Source organism: Lepisma saccharinum, chromosome 6 (assembly GCF_977018435.1).
Source record: "Lepisma saccharinum chromosome 6, izLepSacc3.1, whole genome shotgun sequence".
NCBI classification, from domain to species: domain Eukaryota; kingdom Metazoa; phylum Arthropoda; class Insecta; order Zygentoma; family Lepismatidae; genus Lepisma; species Lepisma saccharinum.
Genome location: NC_139234.1, coordinates 40,983,737 through 41,005,124, shown reverse-complemented (window position 1 = coordinate 41,005,124; position 21,388 = coordinate 40,983,737). Strand labels below are relative to the sequence as shown.

The following is a 21,388-nucleotide window of genomic DNA, read 5'->3' as shown; positions in this document are numbered from 1 at the left end:
CGTCGCTTTTGGGAAACATTTCTTCCCTGTGTTCTTCATTGTGTCGGCGGAACTGGTACGTGACACAATATCCCCCTCCTTGAGGATGAAAAATTTCTCTATTGGAAGAAATCTTTTGGATATAGTAGATAATTTTTCAACTTTCTCTACATCTCATTCGACTCTTCTCATTGGCTCTCATTTCTACTTCTTACATTCCTTTTCATTATCTCTGTCCAATTATATCTCCTGGCATGGAGCATTTTTCCTCATCTCTCCATTTCTTTCTTCTTTCTATTTTCGTTTCTAGATATCTTATCACCACGTTCCGGAAATATTCGTGACCTGTTAAGTTATTTTTAGATACAAAATATAATTTTTCAATAGTTCATCTCCTGCAAGTCTACTCGTCTAATTTCTCCAAGATAGTCTTTACCTGACGATGTCCTGCCAAAATAGTAATTCTCGTTTCACCCTTTTCTTCTTTCACCAATCTCTCTACAGATTATCAGTTGGCTCAGATTTTTCCGTTTCAAAGAACTCTCTCTCTTCTCTAAGTTGACTATCTAAGTGTTTCCATCAGCTACAATAATTCTTCACATCAGCCTGAATTTCATATCAACATGTATCTAGATATATATTTATTTTCTGGGATTACAACCCAATTCTCGGAATACAACCGATTCTTTTTTAACTTCTGGGATTACAACCCATTTCTTTTACACTCTTCTAAATACACGACGATTTTAATCGTCTAAGCTTACAAAGAATTAATTTTACTGATACTATTCGATCTTCTTTCATATTGTCTTCGTCTTTTTCCTGAGAGTTTTCTTCATAATTAACTTCCTTCTGTGCCTAACTGTTCTATCTTCTTCGTTCTTCTGTTCGTACAATTGAAAAGTTCATTTTCATTTTCCATATTACTTTCTTTGGCATCTTTCCTTTTACAGGTTTGATCTTTCACTATCAGTCTTCTTCGTGCATATCGCGGATGTTGGTTAGCGAATAGCGCCCTCTTCTTGCGTGAGGCGGTGTGGGAGTGGATGGAATCCCATAGAGATTTAAAGCATTTAGATATAAACCATTTAACTATATATATATATATATAATACTGGGCGGGTGAGGAGGGGTTAATTAGGCAACGAAATGCTAGATCAGCAAATAATATTAATTCATTAGCCGGAAAGTAATAGTTTCATATATATTTTTTTAATTTATGTACAAGGGTCGTTCAAGGTTGACCGGGACTTTTATTTCTGCAGAGGAAATAGGTAGCAGAAGAATCACCAAACTAAGTCAGTTTTTCAAAGTATTCTCCGTGCGCGCCGAGGCACCGTTGCCATCGTTATGCCAGCTCCCGAATTCCTTTGGCGTAGAAAGAACTTGGTTGTTGTCGTAGCTACTGGAGGACATCGCTCCGCAGTGCTTCGTCTGTCGTGAATTTCTTCCCTCCCAGATGGTCTTTAAGTGGTGCAAACAAATGATAATCACTGGGGGCTAAATCCGGACTGTAGGGGGGATGGGGCAGAACTTCCCAGCGCATGTCGGCCAGAGTTGTTGTTGTCACATTGGCCGTGTGAGGGCGGGCATTGTCATGGAGAAGAATAACATTTCCAGACAACATCCCAGGTCTTTTCTTGCGAATGGACTTTCGTACAGCACCACTCAACAATGTGGAGTAATACTGGGCATTAATCGTGCTCCCTTTGTCCAGAAAATCCACATGGATAACGCCCTTCATGTCCCAGAAGACACTTGCCATGATCTTTCCAGCGGAGGCTGCGTTTTGCTTTTCTTGGGTTGCGGGGAACCTTTATGCCGCCACTCCATGCTGCGTCTTTTGGTCTCTGGGGTTGAATTGTGCAACCATGTTTCATCACACGTGATGATGGATTGCAACAATTCATCACCTTCTGCTCGAAACCGATTCAGAAGCTGTTCCCAGACCGTCCTGAGTGTCCAGTTCTGATCGAATGTCAGCTGGTGGGGAACCCAACTTGCACAGATTTTGCGGAAGCGTAATTGGTCGTGAATGATTGTCTCAACACTCCCGACACTGATATTCACCTCGGCAGCAATATCCCGCACTGTTACTCGCCGGTTCACAAGAATCATTTGCTCAATACGTGCGATATTCACTGGTGTGACTGCAGTCGGGCGAATGTGTCCATGCGCTTCATTTGCCACCAGCTCCCGTCCTTCGCGCAACTGCTCACACCATTCGTACACTCTTGTCCGCGACATCGTTTGTTCACCATACTGTGCTTGCAATCGTCTGAAAATCTCAGCTGGTTTCACTTTCTCCTTCACGAGAAATTCGATTACACACCGCTGCTCCACAGCCACAGACACACTGCTTGCCGCCATGTACGCTGCAACTGCTGCGCATACGCGAAATACGTTATGCCGGGCGCTAGTTACTCGCGAAGGAATACATTATGTCACCCGCACGTTTCATCCTGATCCGGTTATTCATCGATTTTTTACGTACGAAAATCCCGGTCAACCTTGAACGACCTATGTATTTTGCTTACGTAAGAGATTATGAACTTTGCATTTGCATTTAAGAAGTATAGACAGGGTGCGATTTAATGTATTAAGATGCACCAGGCCGCCAGAGAATACGCCTCCGCCGACATGGAGCAGACTTCTGTTTCTGCACGCTGCTATTGGCTTCCAATTGTCTGACTCATCGTATTATGTTGTGGCGCTCTGGGACGAGATGGTGGCGACCCTCATTGGACCGTCGTCGCAGTGCCTGCTTCGTCTGCTGAATGGAACTCCTTCGGATGAACGTCTACTCTGCCATGATTGGTGTCTAAACAGTTGAACGTTCCATGGCAGACTGGTTGCCAGACTTGCAGCTGTCGAAGCTTGGAATACTTCTGCGCACGCGCACATGCGTTCCGACAGGGTTGCCAACTGATATTGGTCTCTTTAGAACCGTGCATTTTTAACCTTTTCAAGGGGTTCTTTACACACATTTTTAAACTTTAAAGCAGGGTGGATGAAAATAATGATTTTTATTAAAAAAAAATATTTTTGTCGATTTTTTAAATTTAAATCGGATTTTTTTTATATAAATCGATTTTTTTTTTTAAAAAAAAAAAACCATGCTTAAAACTGCTTGTTTGGTTTTTGGCACCATACATATAGATATATGTTTTTTTTTTTTTCCAGAAAGGCTTTTTCTGGTAAACGGCCCTGTAGAATATTTGAATAGTTTGAATAAATAAAATAATTGTAAATATACATTTTTCTGTTTCTGATAGTATTGCTATGAACATACCATGAAATTGTTTGTTTAGTGTGTTAATGAAACCATAATAATTTTAGTAACTTTTCTTCCACTGACAATAAAACAGTATGGATTTACTATGTAATTGTAATTTAAAGTATTTTTTAGGTGTTTTAGCTGAATTTTGGTGATTTTGTTTATTAATAGTTTTGCAAAAGCAGCTGCCATGTTTTTTACAGTAATGAAAAATAAGTTATTTACGGTTTAACATGATTAGTATTTTGTATATTATTGTGCACAATTTTTTTGCCATTTTTGCCAATAAAAATTATTGAATATTAGTTCAAGAAAAATTTAATTGTGTTTACAGTTTTCATAGGCTATTACATTTGTTTCATTTCTTTTCCTTTCTTAGAGCCTAATAAACACCATTAAATGATTTCGAGATTAATGTATTTTCGCCAAAAGTGATTCTGATATTTACAAAATCCTTGTGCACATTATTCTGTAAATTATTTCTTTAAAGTGATTAAATCAGTGAATTTTTAAACATAAATCTGATTTAATAACTGATTTAAATCGTGATTTATAGAACCTGATTTATGTCAATCCACCTTGCTTTAAAGTAAGGGTTTTATATAAGGTCAATTTCCTCGTGTATATTGAATGGTGCAATATGATCATACGTGTCAACGCAGCCAAAAAATGTAATTCATCGTTCTGCTTCGCTCTACTCCTAAAAGCGTAAACACATACATTGTGTGTGCCTGTACACTTTTCCTAAAAACTTAGGAAAATTCTTGTAATAGTATTATTGTAGACTGGTACATATGATACGTCCTTTCCCCTTGGACAAATAGATGTTTCATGTTGTTACTTTGGAATCTTTGTAACTTAGCATATGATATTTTGCTTTAAATGATTTAGCCCAGTTCTGATGACATCAGAGAATATTGCCTTGACTGAGTTTATACATCTTGGAACTAAGGTTTCTATAGTAATTGTGCTCTTCGGTGCAAGATAATGGTAACCCACAGTATGACCGAAATTGAGTTAGTTGTTTCACGAGCCTACATGTGCTTATCTTCCCTCCTGTTTTGTCAGAGTTCGCGTGTGATTCTTCTATGTTTGTTTTCTGGCGTGAGCGAAATTGTACTAGCGCCACATATTCGTAGCAATATAATCTTAACCCTCAAGGCAAGATGGCCGCCGTGCTGGGGAAGCGTGCACGTTCATCGGAGAAATTGGAAAGTGATCTTGTCGGAGATATAAGTGATTTTGAAGATAGTGATTCATCACACAACCCATCAAGCAGTGGATATTCCTCAGATAGTTATGAAAGCATAAGTATTTGTTTCGATAGTTTTCATTCATTGTGTTGCGTACCATTATGTTGCACCGGATAAAAAAAATCTGTTGAGTACCATTATCTTGCACCCAAATATTCTGAAAAATGTTTCGGTGTTGCCATTAGAGACTGCTCACAGACCTCGGATGATAAAGTTACATCAGATCTCAAGTTTACTTTTCAAGAGAAATCATCTAGGAAATGAAACCAGTGGGTGCTGTACCAACAGAAGAATTTGCGAAACAGTGGGTATGAATACATATCAACTGCAAAGAAAATGGTGAAACCAGCTGCTTCTGGTGAAGATTGTATATGCCCTAAGCATTGTTTCAAAGAACTGCCTGCTAATCAAGGAGAAAAGCTATTTGAGGAGTTCTGAAAACTTGGTAATTTTGACTTTCAAAATTCATATCTTCGTTCTTCTGTGAGACTGATTTACAGTAATTCTTTAAATTATAAGATAAAGCATTTGTGTTATATTCAGCACTTTTTTTTAAAAAAAAAAATACATTTTTCATTTGTGTGTACTGAATTTCATCTTATAATGCATAATTATTCTATAAAAAGTTGCAAGAAACAATGGTAAACAACAGTTGGGTGGCAATACAATGGAGGCGAAAGTATTTTATTGTGAAAATATTTTGTTACCTCAATACACAGATTATGTATTATGTGAATAATTCAAAGTCTCTTTTATATCTAAATAGTAGTTTCAAGACATTTAAAACATATCTGTGAAATTAATGAAGTTTCCAAATATTCAATCGCCTTTTTCTCAAAAAGTACATACCTGTGGGTTGTCGTTTTCTTGCCCCGAGGAGCACAATTATATGAATATTTGTTTTGCTGAAAGGATGAAGTAGGGAATATGATAATGTTGTAAAAACCTTAGATTTTGATTTATGCGAAGTTCTTTTAGCACAAAATAATTTCGTATTATGCAAATAAGTATAGTGTGTTTAAAGAATTGATATGTAATTGATTGATTGATTGAATTAAAATTGTTTGGTGCGTCCCACTATATGGCCATTTTGCAGCCTTCAATGTAAATTGAATTGTACTTTTGTAAAATTCATTGAAACTTTGACTGATTTTATTTATTTTATTTAGAAATGAACGAAGAAGGATTTATCTTACCCTGAGTTGCATCTAGTGAGTGAATTTTCATGTTCGTTTTTGGCTTAATAAAAGAGCGTGTCAAATAATGTGTTGAAGATAATTGAATGGTGTTCATGACCTTAATGAACTGGAAGTTAGAAAAAAACTGCATACAATACAATTAAATTTTATTTTTATACATAACATAATAAATACAAAATAGGTAACTTTGATTTGAAATGTACATTGGTTAAAACAAGTACAAAACTTCTTTGTGTTAATGTTAGGAACAAAATATCTATGTACAAAAAATGAATAAATAATAAATTATTCATATATATTCATAATAAACGTTGTAGGCATCTCCTTGGGAATTTATAAGTGACTGGTTGGCATCGTTATGATGAAGTCTGAAAGGAACAATAGTTGCAATTTAATTGTATAATCAATGTAAGTTGCGGTTCTAAATAAATCATTATTTGGTGTATATATATATATATATATATATATATATATATATATATATATATATATATATATATATATATTCGTATATTCATTTTGTCTAAATATTATTCATAATCATATTCAAATATACTTAACAAGAATATTGTTTGTGTTCAAAATTAATTCTTAAAATTGCTATTTTTTTTCTCAAAGTTTTAAAATACATGAATATGTACTTAGGAAAGTGAAAGATACTGAAGAACAAAGTAAATCAAATACCTCGACTGAAAACATTTGCAGATGATATTGACTTACTACGCAGTAGTGTGAGCGCAGTTAAGAATAAAACTGAAATACCTTAAGAAGCAGCAAAGGAAATAGAATTGGAATGCCACACATGCTTTACAGTCCAAATCCTGATGGTATGTGGTAATCAAACCGTTATTATAATAATAACCTATTTGAATTAGCTCGTTCATTCAAATAATTTCAAGTAATGTTCACAAATAACAACGACACTTAAGAGGAAATTTAAAATACACTTGATTCAGTTATTCGTAAACTTTTATCTGTTGTCTAAATATCAAAAGAATGTAAAATATGAAGTGTGAAACATGATCTCTTACACTATAATAGGAACTTAAAATAATGGCATTTTTTGTAAATTTAATCTTGATATTTGAACCTAAAAGAGATGAATCATCTCGCCAGTTTTTTTAACCATTGTTATTTTTTAGCAGAGCTTGAAATGGAAATTGCTAGCTGGGGGATGCTTGGTCGAGCCTTCAGGGCTAACAGGGGGATGCTTTTTAGTTTTAACATGGTAGCAATGAGATAATTGGAGTGATGTTGTGGGAAAATTTAATGTGGGGAACACCATACCCCCGCATCCCTCTCACTCCGAGCTATGCTATTTAGAAGAGATTTAGGCAGTGGCTCATCACACACACATACCCAATGAAAACCCTAACAGAACCCGTAAAAATTCCTCAACACTGATCACAAATGCACAATTTATGGTCATTTTTGGCTAAATTTACACTTACATCCACAAATAAGGAACTACACCCCCCCCCCCACATGCAAAGTACTGCATAAAGCCCTGGATTTAAGGGTGGGAGTTTAAAACAAAGGATTGATTCGGTTCCCCAACCCCCACTGGATAGTTATGGCCCCATACCGTCAATAGCGAGGCTCTGCCATTTGGACTCACAGCCAGTATATTCCTCTGTGGGTTGATTTGATTTGGTTTATTTTACTTCGCATTTCTGCCACTTTTGTCTAATCGCGAAGACAAACTGATGAAGGGGCACTCACAAAGAATACCCTTACCCAAACCGGGATTCAAACCTGGGACCTCTATGGCCGTAGCTGTGTAATTCTTTGTGGGATTTGTGTCGTTCATATGTTTGTGACTGTCCCCAACATTGGCAGAAAAGCGAATGAAAATAAACTAAATCAATCAATCCATCAACCACATCGTCAAATGATTTGTCAAGAGGTTGAAACTCACCTCTTCCTTTTCCTGCTTTTCTGTTGATTCCTCTGTCCAGGATCTTCTATTCTTGGTGATGGCATTGGTGACCATGCGGTCAATATAGTTCTTGTCGATATATTCATAATTCTCAACCATCTGGTAGCCCTGTTTGAACTTGTTATGGAGAAGCTTCTGTATTCCTAGCAGCACTGCAATGACTAGGGAAATCTTGGCGATGAAAAGGGCTTTAAGGGCGAGGACCTTCACGAGTATCAGGCCCATTGTAATGAGGGAGACGAAGTAGCCTCCGAACAGGAAAGGGACTATCCGGGTGCCCTTACCGTGACCTCCTAGAGAGAGGAGAAGAAATAATATTATCATTTAGGTACAGGTATTCATGCGGAAAAAATAATAACATGGAGCAGGAACGTATGGGAATTGAGGGAGGGTTCCCTCGTAGACAAACGATGAGTGGTCCTAGGTTCGATTGACGGTCAGGGCCCCAAGAATTTTGGTGTCGACACAGCATCGTGAAGGGGTGTAAGAGTTAGCCCTTTCTGCAGGAACCCGAATGTCAACCTCGCTTCGACGTAGTACAGGCTTGCCAACTTAAAATAATAACAGGCTTCAAACCCTTTAGATTAAAATGTTCTGGAAGATTTATTTCCTGAATATCATATGTTACCTTTTGCGATCTTGCTACTGTAAATACAAAATTGATGAAAACAACCAATCAACCAAAAGTTAACTAAATAAAATTCGTATACTGATACAGACTCTTCTGAAGTTGTAATACTATGATAAAAATGTTCAAAATGAAGTACAATAAATTAATTTACACAAAAACTAGATTTAAAAATTAACATTTGAAACAATATTTATCCCACTGTAACACGCTACGAACAAAATCCGTACAATGAAGCAAAATTAAATGGAGGGAAATAAAGAAGTCTCTAGACCAATGGTTCTCAAATATTTTTCTCATTGTACACTTTACTCGTAACTCAACGTCTAACGTACCACCATCACAGGTTTTTTTTCAGAATTGGATAATATTTTGAGGTGCCTGATTGGTAGGGCGTTTTGGATATTTTGTATCTGCAAGAGAGCAAAATGGCATTCGAGCTGTATGTGGAAAGATGGTAAAAAGGTGTCTTGTCCTATCCCGGTTCTATTGCATTCTCTCTCTGTGTGTATGGTGTGTGTGTCTTTCTGTCTTTTACATATCCTTTGCCTCGTTTTCTCTAACAATTTTCTTCCATTCCTCCCCTCTTCTTTCTCTCTCTCTCTCTCTCTTTTCTCTTTTGTTCAACTTTAAGAGCCATATCTTCCACAAAAATAATAACAAATGTTTTCGGCCCTGTTACGTTACATTCTAATTCACGTGCTATAAAATAGTTGTTTGCTCCTGACGGATATTGGAATTAGAATTACAATTACTTTTCCTTATAAAATGTAATAATATACAGGGTGGCTCAATAAGTCACTTAACACCCTCAGTACAAGGCCACTGCGGCATGGAATGTGAAAATGGCGATGACCAATCATTGCCTGGCCAAGGGCAAAACGTTATGACTGAATTCTTGTATCAATTTGCTCCTTTTCGAGGTGTTAGAAAAATGCCTTAAAATTTGTTTAGCACATCGGCAACGCATGGAGATCGAAGTGACGTCTAGGGAGAGAAGTTCGCATGCCATTGCACACGATTTTAATCGGATACATCCATGAAGAGCTGCGCATTATAAATGGTTATCGCGAACAATTTACAGTGTGACGCTTCCATTGAATTAAAAGTCCTTCACAGTGACAAGGCTAATGTTTATGTTCATAAGGAAGTTCATAAACAGAATATGTTACCCTTGTCATCTAATAACTAACTTTGGACAAAAACAGGTTCATAACGTTCCCATAAGTGTTCTGGTGTTCTTCCCTATTGAAAAAACTCTGTAAAAAGTACCTTCTTCCATAAGCAAGGATGAAAAAAACTGTTTATTTAACAAATCCAAGTAGCCCTAAGCATTTAAGGTTCCGTTGATGGAAAATTGACTAACCAATCGTGTTCCACACAGCACGCCACACCATTAACTTACCAACACTAACCATTCAGCTTTGATCTGTCGAAAATGGGTTATCAGATAAAAAGTATCGAATATTCTGTTTATGAACATAAACATTAGCCTTGTCACTGTGAAGGACTTTTCATTTAATGGAAGCGTCACACTGTAATTGTTCGCGACAACCATTTATAATGCATTACCGATGCGCTAAACAAATTTTAAGGCATTTTTCTAACACCTCGAAAAGGAGCAAATTGGTACAAGAATTCAGTCATAACTTTTTCCTGGTTAAAGATACGTCGAAAAAACCTTCACCATTGCATTTCTCGTGAAATTCTAGACCATCTTGATATGTCGCACGACCCCCTTCCCATTTAAAATTCTGAAGTTGAATTCAAGATGGCGGACATCAAGATGGCCGCCGACCGTGTGGGTGGCGTCAATGTGGTTCCCCCTTGGCCAGGCAATGATTGGTCATCGCCATTTTCACATTCCATGCCGCAGTGGCCTTGTACTGAGGGTGTTAAGTGACTTATTGAGCCACCCTGTAAACTTTCTCTCTTTTCAGCCTATCCACGGGTACCAGAACAAAATAAGGAAAAATAGTAGGTAAGTGCACTTTTCATGTGTCGATTGAATTTTAAAACACTTTAATCGATATTTTCTTCTAGACTTCGGTTATCTAAATTAGATTAGCAAACTCAAGTTTTTAAATTTTCCAGTGTGTAATTATTGTATGTTGAGGGAATTAATATGTCCAGTTCCTTCCGTCTTGATGTTCGTTGATAATGTACTTGTAACTAAAATTTTAGCTGTTTCTAAAATAAATTCATGTCTGTTTGCATGCTGAACTTGATGTGAAAGTGTGGATTGTAACAAAAATTGCTGGAATCAATTGAAGATTGCCTTGAAAATCTCATTTTCTCAACCCGCGGACTGGTGTCACATGTAGTAATGATAGGTTTTGTGTGTAAACAAGCGTGCTGCTGCGGATTTGCTTATAAAGACATATTGTATGCTTTATTTCTAATCCTATTATAATAATAACTATCTCACCACCATTTAAGAGCAAAGGTCTGTCAAGCAATTTTTCAGTAGTCAGTGCAATCACTTCTGTTTTCTGGCTTTGAAAACCAGAGTCCGCTACTTTTCTTTTCAAGTAACTCCTCAGCTGTCCTCACGGTGATGGGCCAACACTGGGTCAATATCATATATCCCCATCGCTGCGATTAACCAAAATATAGTACGAGAACCCGCGCGGTTTGGATGAGTGCCTTTGCCCTAATCTCTAATTCGCCCCAAGTCTCCAGGAGAACACGAGAATTTATATTAAGTAACTGATATAAAGAGGTGCAAAGTAAGTTCCGTCGTATGAAGTTCAACGTGCTTTTGGCATGTAAGGGGGCGATCTTATGGTCAGGCATTCAAAATTCAAAGTTACTTCCGCGTAGTACACCCTGGTAATTGCTTCTTGAGGGCATACGTGGCTCTGGCGTCTGAACCTATCGCTAGTGTAATCCTCTGTATGGCTGTGTTGTTTTGTGGTATATGCCTCCTTACAACTTCGGCTCCTTACAGACAGGCAGTGATTTCAGTTACGGCAATAGGCTGGACCCCTTATAATGTGGCGGGTGCAAGTGTTGACGCACCCAAAAAGATGTTAATTCAAATAAAATAGCTTACGTGCTTCTTCGGTCTCCGCTGGGATCTTGTGCGTCACTTCCTGTAAGTGTCCACTCCGTTCCCCTCTTGGACCATCCGGTTTCGTCACTTGAACATGCCCTTTAGAAAGCCCTTCCTGCAACCTGGAGATGGTAGAAGCTGCGAAGGATGCTGCTACAAGAGACAGAACCACAGCTACTCTCAAACAATGCATACTGCTGCTACCTCAATTCAAATCAGAGTGATACCTGATCTCAACAACCTTGAGCTTTTTATAATGGGGAAAGTTTATTAAACCTTTCCACTTTCTTCCTGCATGCATTTATGTAAAAGAGAAGCCGAACCAATCGTAAATACAGAAAGACATCCTCGTGACTTATTCATCATAAAAGCTGCAAAGCTGGTGAACTCGTAGAAATGTCTCCCCAGTTGCTTCAACACACGCGCCTCGCTTATAGATAAAGTTTAGGTGTTATTTGACATACTTTCGCTAATCTGGTGCTTAAGGCGTCTTCAGAAACAGCATGCTTATGGCAAATTTTCACGTGTAAAAGCTATTATTCCCATGTCATGTTCGATTTCCATATTGAAGCAATGAGTGATGGAAATTGAAGTAAGCATAAAACCGACAAACTTTCAAATCCATTTCCCACTTTGTCATGCCAAAGTCAAGTGTGTGACGAATGCGGTGTTTTTTTCCGATATATTTTTTTTTTCGCTATATTCTCGTTGACAGTGTTGAAATTAGCAAGAAACACGTAAAATTGAGCATTAGTGAGATCCGAGCCACTATGTGCCTCCATCGGGTATTGTTCAGCAGGGTTGTGAAACGTCCAGGAACCCATACATTCTAATGGGTTCTATTGGGTTCCGCTGCAGGACCGGAACGTTTTTTCTCGCACAAATTAAATTCGGTCCAAAGTTGCGTATTGTTTCGTTGGAAAAATGTTCCTGGACCGAATTTAAATTGATCGGGAAAAAATGTTCCTGGACTGAATTGAAATTCATTCAGAAAAATGTTCCTGGACCGAATTTAAATTCATTTAGAAAAAGGTTCCTGGACCGAATTTAAATTTATTCAGAGAAATGTTCCTGGACCGAATTTAAATTCATTCAGAAAAAGGTTCCTGGACCGAATTTAAATTTATTCAGAGAAATGTTCCTGGACCGAATTTAAATTGATGCGGAAAAAATGTTCCTGGACCGAATTTAAATTTATTCAGAAAAATGTTCCTGGACTGAATTTAAATTCATTTAGAAAGAGGTTCCTGGACCGAATTTAAATTTATTCAGAGAAATGTTCCTGGACCGAATTTAAATTCATTTAGAAAAAGGTTCCTGGACCGTATTTAAATTCATTCAGGAAAATGTTCCTGGACCGAATTTAAATTCATTTAGAAAAAGGTTCCTGGACCGTATTTAAATTCATTCAGAAATAAGGTTCCTGGACCGAATTTAAATTCATTCAGAAAAATGTTCCTGGACCGAATTTAAATTCATTCAGAAAAAGGTTCCTGGACCGAATTTAAATTCATTTAGAAAAAGGTTCCTGGACCGAATTTAAATTCATTCAGAAAAATGTTCCTGGACCGTATCTAAATTAATTCAGAAAAAGGTTCCTGGACCGAATTTAAATTCATTCAGAAAAAGGTTCCTGGACCGTATTTAAATTTATTCAGAAAAATGTTCCTGGACCGAATTTAAATTCATTCAGAAAAAGGTTCCTGGACCGAATTTAAATTTATTCAGAGAAATGTTCCTGGACCGAATTTAAATTCATTTAGAAAAAGGTTCCTGGACCGAATTTAAATTTATTCAGAGAAATGTTCCTGGACCGAATTTAAATTCATTTAGAAAAAGGTTCCTGGACCGTATTTAAATTCATTCAGGAAAATGTTCCTGGACCGAATTTAAATTCATTTAGAAAAAGGTTCCTGGACCGTATTTAAATTCATTCAGAAATAAGGTTCCTGGACCGAATTTAAATTCATTCAGAAAAATGTTCCTGGACCGAATTTAAATTCATTTAGAAAAAGGTTCCTGGACCGAATTTAAATTCATTCAGAAAAATGTTCCTGGACCGTATTTAAATTAATTCAGAAAAAGGTTCCTGGACCGAATTTAAATTCATTCAGAAAAAGGTTCCTGGACCGTATTTAAATTTATTCAGAAAAATGTTCCTGGACCGAATTTAAATTCATTCAGAAAAAGGTTCCTGGACCGTATTTAAATTAATTCAGAAAAAGGTTCCTGGACCGAATTTAAATTCATTCAGAAAAAGGTTCCTGGACCGAATTTAAATGTATTCAGAAAAATGTTCCTGGACCGTATTTAAATTCATTCAGAAAAATGTTCCTGGACCGAATTTAAAATCATTCAGAAAAAGGTTTCTGGACCGAATTTAAATTTATTCAGAAAAATGTTCCTGGACCGTATTTAAATCCATTCAGAAAAATGTTCCTGGACCGAATTTAAAATCATTCAGAAAAAGGTTCCTGGACCGTATTTAAATTCATTCAGAAAAAGGTTCCTGGACCGAATTTAAATTTATTCAGAAAAAGCTTCCTGGACCGTATTTAAATCCATTCAGGAATACGGTTCCTGGACCGTATTTAAAGTCATTCAGAAATAAGGTTCCTGGACCGAATTTAAATACCTTACAGATAAAAAGATTCTTTACGGTCCAGAACCCATTCACTCTTGCTCATTTTCTCTCCTGGACCGGAATTGAATTTATTTAAAATTCCTTGGACCTTTCACAACCCTCTTGGTCAGGAAAGCCCTTGATTACAAGGCGACGGCGTTACCACCACGCCATCGGTGTAGACCACGGGAATAAGAAAGGATAAAGTAGTACGAATAAAAACATTCAAGGAATAGAGAAAAGCGGTTTGTCAAGGAATACCTAAGGCACAGTCACCGCCAATAAAAATGGGACACCTAGATCTGAGATACTCACTTCACTGCAACGTGTTATGTGTGTTGCCTACCAATACGGCGGTTCAGAAGTTGCCATTGAAAATCCACTTATCGCCGTGGAGTTAGACAACACACATAACACGTTGCAGTGAATTGAGTATCTCAGATCTAGGTGTCCCATTTTTTTGGCGGTGACTGTACAGAGAAACAGAATGTCCAGCACCGATCTCCATGGCGAGTGGCTAGCACAGCGCTCTAGTACGCCAGAGGTCCCGGGTTCGAATCCCAGTCTGGACATGGGTGTTCCTTGTGAGAGTCCCTTCATCAATTTCATCATATCATCACTCATCCTCCTCTTCGCGATTAGCAGAAAAGAGAAATAAATTAAACCAAATCATTCAGTCAATGCATGAAGAATATCCAGCGAGTGTTTTAGACAGCGTTGTTAAAGGTCCGGGAATTTTAAATAGATTTAATTCCGGTCCAGGAGAGAAAATCAGCAAGTGTAAGTGGGTTCTGGACAGTAGAGAACCTTTTTATCTGTAAAGTATTTAATTTCGGTCCAGGAACCTTTTTTTCCGGGTCCAAGTTACGTATTGAAATGAAACAATTCGCAACTTGGACCGAATTTAAATTGTGCGAGGAAAAAAGTTCCGGTCATCTTGCGGAACGCAATAGAACGCATTAGAATTTATGGGTTTCTTGTCGATTAACAACCCTTCTTTTACGACACAGCTTTCGATTTAGTGTGTGACGTCCACCAAGTTCCTGTGATGATTCCAGACCGTCTGCGGCATTAAGGGTTCTCACGTATCTAGTCTTTCATTTGCAGGCCAAGGCTGACCTCCGCCGCGTTTCCTTCCGTGAGGATGTAATTACGGGCGATTCTCGTGATTTAAAGAATCGCACACTCGTTTCCCAAGAATCGAGAAACATCAGCCTTCCGTGTCAACATGTCTTCTTCCCAACACATTACATAACAGAACATTCAATACGTGTGAGGAAATTCGGTGGTTCACACTTGTAATTCAAGAATTATAGGGATTGTTACCCTGCATCTAAATTATTATTATGAAGGACAGGCTTGCTCAATAAAAGCTATGTAAAAGTATGTATTTGTTATGTCTTAATCTTCATGACATAATCGGAAATACACATGTCAAGAGTTGAACTTCATAAATAAATATATTTGAACTTATAACAAGTTGGATTTACATTCTAACACATAAACAGAGTCCAATATAGCAATGCACAGACTATTACAATAGGCCATAGCTGCCAGTTCACCATGCATAATAATACATTTTATGATATACAGGGTCATCCGTTTGGGATGTCAGAAAAGTAAAATGCTATTAACTAGAAACTATGAACATTTATTGATTGTAAACGGTACAGACATGTGTAGGAGAGTCGGGAGTTTATGTCACAGCACATTAGCACTCAACATGTCCACCATCGCGCATGCGGCACAAATCATACCGAGAATCCATAGCGCGCCACGTGGCACGCAGCATTTCTGGAGTGATTTGCTGAAAGGCAGCTGTAATCATCCTCCGTAGGTCAGCAAGATTCTGTGGTCTTTGTGCATACCACACGACACACTGAGCGCGTTGTTGTGGTGTAACGACCATCTTCAATCCACTCTGTATCAACACTGAACACAGCGCGCGCGTACCGCCTCTATACATGCCATCTGCTGATTGCACTATGAACTACTGCTGCGTTGTCTCGCGGAAGTCATTGTTGCAAACTCCCATCTTTGCCATGTACATTACCGCAAATTGCATCGATACATATACATTAACATAAAAGCTACAGCGTTATACAGGGTGTCCCACGAACGGCGCAACTGGGAATTAAGAGTGGCGTTACTTTGTAACCGAAACCTGTACATACATAAGTCATACACCAAATGTTAGCCCTGTCCAAGTAGATATTTTTAAACATTAAAACAACAAACGGGGTGCAGTGTTGTTCATGCAGTGTTGGCAAATGTAAGTGAAAGTGTAAATTTATTTTTCCACAAAGCATGGAAAATTGCATGTCAAACATTCGTACGGAAATTTGGACGTTAATTTCCACCTTGGGTAGGTGGACTATTTCGCCATCTATAGTTCAGAGAAGAAAACCGATCGTTTTCGCGTATAGCCAATCCTGAAATGCCTCGTAAAGGCACCGGTGCAAATGGGTGTTTTAAAAAAATTATGAGGTACAGTGGCAACACTGTTGATGTTTGAAGGCAACAAAAGGTGTGTTTAGTGATGGTCTATGGCATGGAAATACTGGAAACAGGAAAAAAATAAAATGAAAATTATTGTTAAAAAAGTGTTACTTACCTACTCATGGCAACCATGCAATGCGATAAGAGCGCCCACCGAACGAGAACAAAAGAATCAGTTAGTTGTGTACTCAGAACTGTTTGAGCCGTGCATTTCGCATTGTTCGTAGGGGAAGATTAGAATTGTTCTGTGAAATGAAGTACTCTTTGGAAGAGAGGGTGTTCATTGTGGAACATTATTTTTGTTCAAAATCGTACGCTAGTGTAAAAACTGTGTTTCGCGAGAAATATCCGAATAACAGTGTTCCAGAAAATTCGACGATATATCGACTTGTTTCCAGATTTCGGGAAACAGGATCAGTTAATGACAAACCCTACCACAGACAAACACCAGTTTTGACACAAGGTGTGCTGCAGGATGTGGAGCAGAGAATATCACAATCTCCCAGGAAATCTGTTCGTAAACTTGCTGCACAGTCAGGTGTATCAAAAACAACAACTCACTGAGCGTTAAAACAATTGCACCTACGTGCATATAAGGTACAGGCTGTGCAAGAACTGAAGGAAGCAGACAAAGGTGCACGTGTAAGATACTGCCAGTGGTTTAGAAATTTTATTAGGGACAATGGTGTGAATATTTTGGATAAGGTTTTTTTCACGGATGAAGCCTGGTTCCACTTAAATGGATATGTCAACAGTCAAAATTCTCGACACTGGTCAAGTAACAATCCCCATTTGTTACATGAACAATCACTTCATCCACAAAAGATCGGTGTGTTGTGCGCGATTTCGCGGAGAAAAATAATCGGTCCATTCTTTTCCAACACAACAGTTGACGGAATAGTTTATCGTGACCTTATCACACAGTTTATTTCTCTGTTGGAACGTGATGAACGTGATTGTTGGTTTCAACAAGACTCCGCAACATGTCACACGTCTAATGAAACTTTAGACATGTTGGCAGCGTTTTTTGGCGATCACATTATAAGCAAAAACTTATGGCCCAGTCGCTCCCCGGATCTGACTTCTCCAGATTTTTTTCTGTGGGGTTATTTGAAACAAACAGTTTACATTAATAACCCAAGAACACTTGATGATCTAAAAATAAACATTTGCACAGCCATTAACAATATAAACCAATCAACCTTGCATAAAGTTGCTTCCAACATGATAAAACGTGTTGATGAATGCCTCAGGGAAAATGGTTGTCATTTTCAACATCTTTTGTAAAGCTACACTGCCTGTTACGCGCATTGCATGGTTGCCAGGAGTAGGTAAGTAACACTTTTTTCACCATAATTTTCATTTTATTTTTTTCCTGTTTCCAGTATTTCCATGTCATAGACCATCACTAAACACACCTTTTGTTGCCTTCAAACATCAACAGTGTTGCCACTGTACCTCATATTTTTTTAAAACACCCATTTGGACCGGTACGCCTTTACGAGGCATTTCAGGATTGGCTATACGCGAAAACGATCGGTTTTCTTCTCTGAACTATAGATGGCGAAATAGTCCACCTACCCAAGGTGGAAATTGACATCCAAATTTCCGTACGAATGTTTGACATGCAATTTTCCATGCTTCGTGGAAAAATAAATTTACACTTTCACTTACATTTGCCAACACTGCATGAACAACACTGCACCCCGTTTGTTGTTTTAATGTTTAAAAATATCTACTTGGACAGGGCTAACATTTGGTGTATGACTTATGTATGTACAGGTTTCGGTTACAAAGTAACGCCACTCTTAATTCCCAGTTGCGCCGTTCGTAAGACATCCTGTACTTTTCTGACATCCCAAACGGATGACCCTGTATATCTTATGAGGGATAAAATACCTTTGGTCTTTTTTATCTTTTATGTGTTAGAATGTAAATCCACCTTGTTATAAGTTCAAATATACTTATTTATGAAGTTCAACTCTTGACATGTGTATTTCTGTTTATGTCATGAAGATTAAGACATAACAGTACTACTCTAAACAGAAAAATATGTAAAATATCTCAAAACATGTAACATGAAATTCATTTATATCGTGTCTAATAGTGTACTTCGTCAACATTTGTCATTTTTGCTTGGCTCCTCACAAAGCAAGACATGTGTGATTACTTAAAATCCGTTCTCAAGTTAGGCGCTCTTTACTAAAATCTCCACTCTCCCTTAAAACTACAGACCTGCAGGAAGTAATATTCTATATACAATTCTTCATGACTGTTAATAAACCTACTCAATAGCAAGTAATGATAATGTGGAAAGTTTATTTGCTGCTAACTATTTTGTTTATATCTGCCGCACGCGAAAGGAGAGCTTTATATCACACACATTATTTGTTTAATCAGTTTTGTTAAATTAAAAGTTCTCTGTTAGTTGCAATTTCATGGTTATGGTTTTGACACTACGTCAACATAATGGCATTGTGATTTCCACATTATGTTAAAGTGAAAATAATCACGTTTATAGTATTAGAATGCATAATTTTTGTGAAATGAATTTCCTCACATCCATACAGGAATGGAGGAGTGAATAAGCACAAAGTGTGAATAAATTATTCATAAGAGAATGTTCAGTTGTCAGTCTGCGAAGTCATGTGGAAAGTGGAGCCAGCGAGATGGTTACCGTATCGGGAGAGTATAAAAAAGGTTCTGGGTTAGAATCGTCTCACTATCTATTTCATCATCTCACCGCAATCGTTGCAATTACTACATTAAAGACTGCATAACGAATCATGCAGATGCAGATGCTTCATTGTCTCAACTACGCTTCCAAATACAAAAAAAAATAATGAACTGGCAACCGTGGATATGTGTCCCATAGCTGCATATGGATAGAAATTTTGATTTTTTTCTTGGGATCGTAGTGTTATGTAAGGTGTTAGTTCCAAGGTATACGCGTTGGATATTATTTCAGTGTCAAATAACTACAGAATTTAACTGTAAAACGATTGATTTATTGAAAACTATCGTCAAGTATCGGAAACTACATACCAAGCATCTAAAACCTATTCCATAGGAGAGCGACTTTAAATTCAATATGTTGACTGTGGTAACACTATTCATTGTTATTACGGAGAAAGTAATGTGTCATTACTGCAAGTACTAAAAAGAAACGCTATATGTATGAAAGTACTGAAAAAATAACACGTTATTCATGCAAGTAATGAAAAAGTAATGCGTTATTTATGAGAGTACTGAAAAGTAACTTGTTACTGATGCAAGTTCTGAATACGTGATGCGTTATTAATGCATCTATTGAATAAGTGACGCGTTATTAATGTCATTACTGAATAATTAACATGTTATTAATGGAAGTAGTTAGTAAGTAACACGTTATTAAGGCGAGGAGATGCAATTACGCACCAATTGTGCATTTATTTCAGTATCGCCCGAATGGACACTGCTACTAAAACAAACCCTGGGTGTATCCAAGAGTATGAATCTCTCTCCATGTTGCAAGTGCAAACATTTTGTTACGTTGATTATTAAGCTGGACACGATGTTTGAAAAATATGATGAATAATAATTTTCGGAATCCCATGTATTCCTTATGGGGAATCAACTTCAACATCAAGTTACGGCTAATCAAATGGAAGTTTCGACTTTTCCGCTGGTGAAATTCATCTTCAAACTGCCCTCTTCCCGTTGACATCATTTTCTATTCCATCGGAAGTTTTATATTCACAAGAGAATGAATCAAATCATACTCCCATATGATCAGTGCTTTTTCCCTTGCCTCCTGGCAGTGTTGCCAAACCTGATGGGCATAAAAGAACTAAATTTCACCTTAAATGGAGTTAAAACTGACTCTCATGGAGCTAGATTTACGATGGCTGGATAAAGTGCCTTCTAGGGTAATGTTAGTTGTCAAAAAGGTGGGGCACTGCTATTATCGTTAACTCTAAATTGATGACAATTTATTCTTGGTTTTCAACATCTAGATCCGGCGGCATCGCCCATCTCAATAACCACCGATGGTGGTATGAAATCGAAAGTAAAGAATTCCCTGACGACAATATTATGTCAATTTCACGTCTAACATTGCGCTATAAAGAAGTACCTGGGGAGATAAGAGAGAGTGGGGCCACGCAGCCAATATAACAATATCACGTCACGTGCAAAGTGCATAATTATGACGAAAGGTGGTTTATGTGGGTCGAACCAGAGATGGCATCATAGTGGGGCACGGGGGGTGGGCGTCCCAGTTCATAGCCGAACGAGTGCATGAAAGATTGATTGATTTAGTTTATTTTACTTCGCGTTTTGTGCCTCTTGGCTAATTTGCTAAGATGGGGATGAGTGATGAAATTGATGAATGGACATTCGCAAACAACTAAGCCCGAGCGGGATTCGAACCCGGGACCCTTGGCGTCGCAGCGCGATGTACTAACCACTCGGCCACAGGGTCCGGCTAGAGTGCACGAAAGAGCCAGATCTGGCTCCAAGAGAGCTAAGTTGGCGCGCTGCCATGGACGGAAGGGCTTGGGAAGACTCCCGTGGAAATTGTATCGCATGCCCTTAATGCAGTACTGAGAAAGTGACGTGTTATTATTGAAAGTACTGAAAAAGTCACGCGTTATTGATGCAAGTACTGAAAAAGTAACGCTTCACTGAGAAATTTGAAAGACGTACACACGTTATTCTTTTCAAATGGGATTTATTAGTGGAAAAAGTATGGGAAAATTGGAAATGAAGCTAAAACTATACCCAATCCCAGCACATATTTGGAATGCAGTTGCCAGCCAGGCAGTGATCTTCTGTGAGAATGGTCAAATCATGGTTAGTTTGCAACCCAAGAAAGCGCCGAGTTCTAACGAGCTGATGAACGCGTAGCATAAAGTTCAGATTTCCTATCTGCTTTATCTGCTTGTTCTTCTTCAAG

At 37.9% G+C, this 21,388-nt stretch overlaps 1 protein-coding gene across 1 annotated transcript; it reads right to left on the bottom strand.

The window, feature by feature from the left end:
- Window positions 1-5,837: 5,837 nt before the first annotated feature.
- LOC145989358 (uncharacterized) lies at window positions 5,838-11,535 on the bottom strand. The gene is made up of 3 exons (XM_083124693.1): window positions 11,331-11,535; window positions 7,627-7,940; window positions 5,838-6,076 (listed from the first exon to the last, which is right to left on the bottom strand). Exons 1-3 carry the CDS (start codon window positions 11,521-11,523, stop codon window positions 6,065-6,067), a joined length of 519 nt encoding a protein of 172 aa, XP_082980819.1. The 5' UTR covers window positions 11,524-11,535; the 3' UTR covers window positions 5,838-6,064.
- Between the last annotated feature and the right edge of the window lie 9,853 nt (window positions 11,536-21,388).

Coding starts and splice junctions, on each gene's coding strand:
- LOC145989358 (XM_083124693.1), bottom strand. CDS start 11,523: ATGCATTGTTTGAGAGTAGCTGTGGTTCTGTCTCTTGTAGCAGCATCC. Junction 7,941..11,330: donor AGCGGAGACCGAAGAAGCAC/GTAAGCTATTTT, acceptor TCCTCTCTCTAG/GAGGTCACGGTAAGGGCACC.